The 9518-nt window shown below is 32.8% G+C and overlaps 1 protein-coding gene across 1 annotated transcript; it reads left to right on the top strand.

Moving 5' to 3' along the window:
- The first annotated feature begins 647 nt into the window (after window positions 1-647).
- On the top strand, window positions 648-7583 carry Nubpl (NUBP iron-sulfur cluster assembly factor, mitochondrial). Its single transcript, XM_085947103.1, has 5 exons — window positions 648-822; window positions 2667-2838; window positions 3792-3957; window positions 5796-5980; window positions 6205-7583. The coding sequence occupies exons 1-5, from the start codon at window positions 763-765 to the stop codon at window positions 6570-6572; spliced, it is 951 nt and encodes a 316-aa protein (XP_085803229.1). The 5' UTR covers window positions 648-762; the 3' UTR covers window positions 6573-7583.
- Window positions 7584-9518: the final 1935 nt, after the last annotated feature.

The following is a 9518-nucleotide window of genomic DNA, read 5'->3' as shown; positions in this document are numbered from 1 at the left end:
GCAGATTGAGCGTCGCTTGGGGACGGCAGTTACTCAAAGGGCGGCAAATCGAGGAGAATCATTAGGTATATATAGAAAGCTGCCTAAACTTAGTAATAACGAAAATATCTTTCCATTAAAAAAATCAGCTCACTGGTTGGAAACAAAATATATCTATTATATTATATTAATTAGATAAGTAGATACTATACAATTTTCAACAGGATTTTATTTTTTTGTCGGGTTCGCGATGTCTAGTTTACTTCCGTTGTCATTGGACGTCACGTTCTTCACAGTCACTCGCGAGTTATGGAAGTTTTCAGGTGTATTTTTAAATGTACCTATCTGAAACCGTAGACTCGCAATATTTTCTATTGAAGCAGAGATGGCATTTAAGTTAGATAGTAATATATGTACCTATATCTTGTTAGTATTGAATCCATACAACATAATTCTTAGATATTGGAGTCATGATGGATGGATGGCATCAAGGGTGATAAAAAGTACTGTATAAAAAAATGTGGCGGCATTTTGTCTAGGTACGTCACTGAAGACATTGCAAAATTGTATAATAAAGACTCATCTACAGTAAATTTTTTTAACAACGGTATCTAAAATATTTTGGGTATATATTTTTATAAGCCTGGTAACTAATAATTATGACAGCCACTGACAGCAGACGTTTGGGAAAATTAATTTCTAAACTAATTTAAATCAAAAAGTAAGAAATAAACTAAATAAAGTATTCGTTGTATTATCGAAACAAAGGTAAGATTCATAAACATGGAAAGAATTGCACAGAGATTTCTAAAGATCCTCATTTCATCAAATTGTGGAACGAAGGTAACATAGTTTTTTGAATTTGTTATTTAACCATAACCCAACATAATTAATTTTTTATAGAACTGGCGGCACTCGACAGGGTAAAGTTACAGTACTCCATATCGTGTTTGTGATGAGGTTTTTTGAGACAGAAAACCAAACCACAACCTACTGTAAGAATATGTTATTTGTGTTAGGATTTGGTTTGCTTTTCAGTAAGTTGTGTAGGTTTTTGGTCGCAAAACATCTTAACCACAAAAACGATATGGAGTATCTAGATACTGTATCTTTACTTTCGACTGGTTTCAAGCATTTTGTAACTATTATGAAAAATGGTGTTTTTTTTTTTTATTTATTTAAGAACTTATGGTATGATTTGCCCTTGTTTAGAGTAAGATTGCGCAAACACTTTTATCTGTACCCATTTTTTGAATTCAAATGGTTTACGAGTTCAAGTTCGCCAAACCGGTCCTCAATCCTTTCAGACTATTAATTTTCTATAAATCGAAAGTCTCAGTTCTCAAAAATTGACCAGTAATAGCGCCTGTACACGCGCATGGATTTACTTTCACCAATAGTGTGTAAATGAAACAATGCGCGGTGAAGTTCATATTTTTTCCGGCAGGCTCGTCACAATCGTTCAACTGCTCAAGCGAAGGTATCAATTGCGCAAGTTCTAACTGTCGCGTGAAAACTGTTGCTGAACTTTATTGATCAATGCATGCAATCTTGCAACTTGCACAATAATACATGTTTACAAATGCATTTTCTTGTTATGGCTGCGATAATACATACTGTTAGCGGTAAATCCATGCACGTGTAAACGGGGTATATTCTTCCTCATTTTTCTCATGTAATCTTCTTATGTAATTTCTTTATATTTATGTTATTTTACTCTCTATCTTGTTAGGCTTAACTATATTATAATGTATATATGGAAACTTTGCTGGTTGCATTAACTTTTTATTATTATATTATAAATTTCTGTAATCAATATGTAACTGTTTGTTTTCCTTAATAAATAAAAAAAAAAAAAAAAAAACTTCCAGCCAGTGTTGCTCTATTAAAATGGACAACACTAATATTACGTAATCATTATCAATACAGTAACAGTGAACATACCTGAGCCAGATTCTTAAAATATTGAAGAAGCCATTGCGGGAATACAATAAAATAATTGTTTACTTACTAAACCGAAATCAATAATTTCCGCTACTACTTGTAAAATGTTCTAAATCGTACAATCGGGAGATTTCAAAAATGGTTCAAAGGGCTAAAAATATATACCCACTTCTGCAATAGTTGGTTCTGTGGAAGCAAATAAATGTTTTCTACAATGTATATTCATTATATACTCAGATAAAAGCAGCCCCTTTTCGATGAAAATTAATTTGATAGATCCTTTCTCCCTTAGATGCCTGAGATCCAGGTCCATTAGTGCATACCTGGCTAAGAAAATGTAACCACACAGCTGATAATACTAGAAATAAAGTGGAGATATTGAATGGTGTTCAGTTACATCATATCAAAAATCGGAACCCCGGTTCCGACGCTCAGGGACCGTTCTTTAAAAAATGAATATGTTTACCTAAGTATACCTAGGTATATGTATTATGAAATTATTTTGATTGAAATCCCAAAAGTAGTTTACAATACCATTTTTTTTTAAACATCCGTATCGGGTGGATCACGTGATTTAACCAAATTAATAAAAAAGCTTTTATAAAAAATGTAGGACTTTATAAAATACCAATTATTATTTTTAATTTGGGACCAACAAACAAACACCTCGCTACGTAGGTACCTGTGTGTAGGATTTAAAAATGATGTTGGAATCATGATTTATGCAAGTAAATTATTTTTAGGCAACTTATTATTCAACATCGGTTACAACTGCACAGAAGCTTGAAGATGCAGAGCGTCGCAGGGCTGAAATATTGGCTAGGGGACTTCCCAAAAAGAAACCAATCAATGGTGTAAAACACATTTTACTAATCGCCTCCGGTAAAGGCGGTGTCGGCAAGACAACTACAGCAGGTTATAAAATATCCCAATATTGCTTTTATTACTTGCCTTCGGTGTTTTTTGTGACGTATAAAAATATTTTTAGTATGTAATAACAAAATATCAATTACTTACTTTTGATGAGTACCAGCACCATTTTAAAGAATGCGCTGCCTACATACATGTAGTTTTTTTTATGACATTGCTGAAGGTTACATCAAATTAATTACTAAACTGATTTGTATGGAATATCAGTTTTATAATCATCAATTAGAATATTTTAATTCAATATCCATTAAGTACCCTTTGTCGATAGTAATGATTATATAAATCATAATAATATTTACCTCGATTATCTTAACATTGATTAACCTGATTCGGATTTCATTATGATAATCATCAATTTTCTATGAGCATAAGAAAAATGCATTTATGAATTTTGAAGTTTTCAAGGAATGCTGTGGAAAATGATTAATGCACAAATAATTAAGATTTTTTTGTTTCTACGATTCTCCAAATTTATTTTTCTCCCTAATAAATCCGGATAATCGAAATTTTACAACATTTAAAATATTGTAATAAGATCAAGACTATTCTTGGCAATGATGTAACAACCAAAATATAATATATTATATCAACAATAATTCTTTAAAATATCTAAAATTATACTCCGATGTAAATAACCTATAGCTAAACATTGCAAATTTGGCAGGGGTAGAAACAATGAAATAGACTGGAAATGAATTCTATACTAATTTGATCAAGATCCATAACACAGGATTACGTAATAATCTAATATAAAAAAATTAAAATTATTGTGTTATTAATACCTTGTACGCGTAACAATTAGGTGGCCATTCGATATAATTCGCATGCTATTTAAATGTTGTAACTAAAAAGTAATTATCTAGTCAGCAGTCAATGTGTTAATTAAATAAACGAATCTGATTCATTGTGGTTATTAAAACATTGTCATTTATTTTCAGTTAACCTTGCATGTGCTATGAAAGCTATAAATCCATCAAAAGAGATAGGTCTTCTGGACGCAGATGTTTTTGGTCCTTCCGTTCCTCTGATGATGAATGTAAGCGGGGAGCCGATGTTAAACAATGAACACTTGATGGAGCCTCTTTTAAATTATGGTGTCAAATGGTAATTCCACACATATCTTATAATATTAATTACAGTTAAGTACGAGGGTGGGTCAATAATTCCTTAGAAAAAAGCATTAAAACAGTTTTTATTTTTGTATTTTTTTTTAATTTCTCAACATAATCTTCTTGGAGCTCAATACACTTGGTAAGACGTTTCTCAATTTTTTTTAAACCGTCAGAAAAATAAGTTTTCGGAAGGTCCTCAAAATAAGCATTTGTCCGATCGATGACTTCTTCATTTGAAAAAAAAACGTTGTCCACTTAGCCATTTTTTTAAGTTTGGGAAAAGGAAAAAGTCACTGGGGGCTAAATCTGGCGAATACGGTGGGTGGTCGACCAATTCGAACTTCAATTCTTCAATTTTAGCCATTGATCGTAAACATGTGTGAACACGGGCATTGTCCTGATGAAAGAGGATTTTTTTCCTGTTTAAATGAGGCCGTTTTTCTTCAATTTTGTTTTTTAGCTGGTCCAATAAAGATGCATAATAATCCCCTGTTATTGTTTTTCCTTTTTCCAAATAGTCAACGAAAATAATTTCACGTGCATCCCAAAATACAGTAGCCATAACCTTACCAGCTGATTTTACGGTTTTCGCCTTCTTTGGACATGGTTTACCTTCGCAATCCACTGCTTTGACTGTTCTTTCGTCTCGGGAGTATAGTGGTGTATCCATGTTTCATCTACAGTCACAAAGCGACGAAAAAATTCATCCGGATTGCGTTGCATGAGCGACAACAGGGCTTTAGAGGCCACCAACCTATTGCGTTTATTGTCGACTGTGAGCAAACGCGGCACCCATCTTGCAGAAATATTTTTCATGCCCAATTTGTCATGTAAAATAGAAATGACGCTACCTTTTGAGATCCCTGTAACCTCAATTATCTCACTCAACTTTAATCTTCGGTCACTTAACACCACATCGTGGATTTTATTGATCATTTCTGGTGTAGTCACTTCTACAGGACGTCCTGAGCGTGGTTCATCCTTTGTTGATGTACGACCATGTTTAAATTCATTTAACCAGTTATAAATAGTTGCAAGTGAAGGAGCAGATATGCCGTGAACTAAATCCAACTCATTTTTTATTTCCTTTGCTGTTAACCCTTTTATATTAAAATGTTTAATAACAGCTCTAAACTCAATTTTCTCCATTTTCCATTTTTCCATTTTCCACAAGCAAATTTTTTTTTTAAATGTACGAGAAACACACAACAACCCGACCAATCTGATTGAAACTTCGCAGCATACTGAATCGGTAGTGCCGCTGCATGAAAACAAACCGCTTACAGTACTAGTCGCGCCACCTGTCGTCTTTTCTAAGGACTTATTGACCCACCCTCGTACCTACTGCTTTGAAATTTTAGTTAGAATTTGAATGTAAAACGAGTAACTGTACATCCCTGCAATTGATATGTTCAGCATCTGTGTCTACGTGTCGTTACGAGTTACTTTTTATGTTTATTGAAAGTAACATTCTAAACACACCCATGTCAAAATGAAAATATATAAACTATGGAAGTATTAAAAATCTACATGAATTCTTTGAAGTATCTTTGTTTTAGCTGAAAAACCTAACTCAACACTAACTATGTTAAGTGTCCTTTTTCTAATGATCAAGATATGGCAACTCTTTCACAACTGAATGACTGAAATGACAAACTGATGGAACTTTTTCACAACAAATGGTTATTAGCTAGCTATTCACCCAACTTATTTGGGTCCTTACTCTGAGTCAAATAGGTACTTGTGAGAGCTGGAATTCAAACTCACGGCGGCCAACTGCTTTAGAAGCAAAAATACATTCCCAATACTCATGATGTGAATCTTTTTCAGTATGTCAATGGGTCTGCTAGTATCTGGAGAAGGTGCGGTTGTGTGGAGAGGACTTATGGTAATGCAGGCATTAGAGAGGCTCACTCGGCAAGTCGCGTGGGGACCGTTGGATTGCCTTGTTGTTGACACCCCGCCGGGAACTGGCGATACCCATCTATCACTTGCTCAAAATCTACCAATTGATGGTAAATTGATTTTTTGTTTAGTTTCATAGAGTATAATAAATTCTTTTTTTTAGTGTATGAATCTCAAAAATATACAATATGATTTTATAACACACTTACAAGATTTAACTTGCGGATTAATAGTATCTTTAAATGTTTGATAAAATATTCCCAGGAAAAATATTATATTAACTTATCTTTCCACCGTGTTGAATATTAATCATTTTGTATGTTTATATTACCAGGTGCCATAATTGTAACTACACCGCAGACGGCATCATTACAGGTGGCCCGCAGGGGTGCTACTATGTTTGAAAAATTAAATGTCCCTATATTTGGCATCGTAGAAAATATGTCACATGCAATATGTGACAAATGCGGTTCCGTTAATTATATTTTCGGTGAAAATACAGCACATCTAGCCAGTCAACTACAAGTTCCCATATTGGAAAGTTTTGAACTAAACCAAGCTGTGTCTGAATCCACCGCCACCGGTAAACCGGTCGTCCTATCTGATCCTGAGAGTGTGTATGCGAAACACTACAAAAATCTTGCAAAGAAAGTGTATCAATTTTTAGAAAAAAAAGAAATGAATGAAGATACGTGCTTTTAATCTACCCGTGTAAAAAAATCTCTCTTATTCTTTTATAACTGAAAATACATTGGATCTAGTTTATGATGGTATTTGAATGTGTCATTTTCATTCAAGTGATGACTGCACATGTTGCCGACATCTTAAGACGATCATAATTAAATTATTTATTATCATTGCTGTGATTGCAACATTGGTCACGGTGAATTAAAAATATACTATATTAGTGAGCTAGTTATACGATTTCGTAAACTCATTACAAAACATATGTTATTTTATGACAGATCTTTATTATTACCTTGCCACTCGCTGTTATTCTTTCCACCTAATGCGCCGGCTAGACGGCAGCGACTTGCCTGCGTGGTATAGACCTTTACAGCGCTTTTCGGTGTGCGTGCGCTTCCATTTTCCCGTCCATACACACGGGCTTCCCGATACAAACCGGTTTGCACAGGTAAGCTTGTCGTAAAACATGAGCGTCTAGCCGGCGCTTTAGAGCATTCATGAAACAAGTAGTTTAATACTGTTATCACAACATCGCAAATTCTTTATATATAGTTTTTGAAAGCGTAATGTAAAACAAATGAATATAGGAAAACAATGATTCCAAACGGAGGAATCTTACCGAGGATTTTAGATCAGATAATCAATTTTTTTGTAGATTAAAATATGCTTCAAACAACTTCACAGTACAAATATTTGAAGAAAGTTGCGGTGGTCCTGGATGAATACACTGATAGCTATAGTGGGAGTCGTGCAAAAAGTCTGGATGTCCTTTGTATCCCGCTATATTGACTGCATATAAAATTTCACAGAAACTTTTATTTAAGTAATAAACTGACAACTTGAATTAGGCTGTGAAATCAGTGTAGGAAAACAGTATATGTATAAAGGAATGATCAATGCGATAAATGTAATTTGATTTTCAGACAAAATTAACGATACCTGCCGAGAAATGATTGGTTAAGGAACAATAGATACTGATTCCACTGTGATCTAATATTTTTGGCAGTTATGCTTTTCAAATGAATGTATCTTTTAAATGAAAATACCAGACATCGAATGCCTATTTATGTAATGTGATATCAATAGAATAATGACACAGAATCTGTTTAATAATCGTATATCTGTCAATCTGGAGCACCAAATCGGAGGTGGAAATTGAGGAAGCCAGAATCCAATCTGGGTTATCGTGTTCCTCATGATAATGGTGATGACCGACACCATTTTCCATACATAATCTTCGGCTACCATCAAGGCGATTTTCGCTCTATCGTCCGTTACCCTAAATAATTCAGTGGAGCTAAATATTGTGATTATTATTTTTTCGAAAATAATAAATGACTGGGTACTGAAATTGTGATAAATATTATTTTTCTTTTATGGTGTTAACAATCAATTCTTGGTAGAAATAAATACATTGTATTTATTAAAATAAAACACCATATATTATGTAGTAATAATTCCACTTTAATAATAAACATGACCGGTTTCGTCTCCTTCAAAGGGACATTTTCAACTGTTACAGAATACAAAATAATAGATATTTACACTAACTTAAGTTAGTATACTATGTTATACCGGTCCTGTTTATTATTAAAGGTATAATTATTAGTACTACATAATATCATTTTAATTAATGAATATGTTTACAAAAATTACCAACTAATTGTTTTGGTACAGATAATATTACAAACTATTTACAGTTAATCGTGTTATTTTATTAATTTATTTTGAATGTCTAATAATATTATTATAGTTTTGTCGCAGTTATGAGGGATTTAGCATAATTTAAAAAGAATAGTTATTTGAATGATGAAAATCTGAGATATGTAAATGTTCATCATGCTAATACAATATATTCAAAACTCCAATTACTGTGCCTCAGTTTACTGATGTCATTGCCACACTATGTGAATGACTATAGAAATTATTTACGAAAAAACTTCTCAACTTCAATTCAAATGATTATTTCCAACACCTGTGTAATATATATAATATATATATAAACCTGTATTTTAATTTATTCACAAATACCAACAGACCAAATTGCCACGAGACTATATTATCTGAAAAGGTTCAACAAACTCCTACACAACGATCAGAATCAGAATATAAAGATTTTAAGCTTTTTACATAATACAAATTGGAGTATTATAGTGTCATTGCAAGTAAATTTTTCTAAAACTACCCCTTTTGAAAATATATAACATGGAACTGTCTGAGAAATATACTTATTAGAAAAATCCATAAGACTCAGTGTGAATTAAAACCCCAGTCCATGATTTTTTGAATAGGCTTGTTTCCATGACTGTCATGTTTACTTTCACTAAAGAATGTTACATTCATAAATCTTGTGTATCTTACTTTTCAGTCATGGATAAAAACTGATTTATCTAATAATACCCCTTTTGTTAAATTTAATAACATTCTTACAATGTGAAGATATTATATTCCTTCACTTTATTTTTCTTCATCGATTTGAAAAAAAAAATGTTATTTTAAGGAAACTAAACACATAGGATAAGAATATTTATATTATATTGTATCTACGTAGTTCAATGTTCCTGCAAATCTGAAGATTATTGTTATTTTAAATTTTAATGAATATTATAGTACCTATATTATTGACTATACACTTGATCCTCTTTTTGCACGGTTTCCAAATAACACAGTTTCAAAAAAGTACCGATTATTTTTTATTATCTGTTATTTACACTGATTTTATTGCTTTAACACGGTTTAAAAAAACTAAAAAGAATAAAAATACGTATGTATGTACATATTTATCAAAAAAGTTGGGTTGCAATGGGCCGCACGCCACGTATATACATGGCGCCACTAGTCAGTCACTTCGGATTCGATACGAGAGACGCACCGCGTACTTCGGCTTCAGCGTCATTAAATATTTCCAGCGATGAGTGATTTTTCGCCAGAGAAAAACAGCAGTAAACGGGCACGTTTATT

This window comes from Rhyacophila brunnea, unplaced genomic scaffold, assembly GCF_057557595.1.
Source record: "Rhyacophila brunnea isolate RB1 unplaced genomic scaffold, BYU_Rbru_1.0 scaffold_2, whole genome shotgun sequence".
Lineage (NCBI taxonomy): Eukaryota > Metazoa > Arthropoda > Insecta > Trichoptera > Rhyacophilidae > Rhyacophila > Rhyacophila brunnea.
Note: the sequence above shows the minus strand (reverse complement) of the source record. Positions and strands in the feature narration are given on the sequence as shown.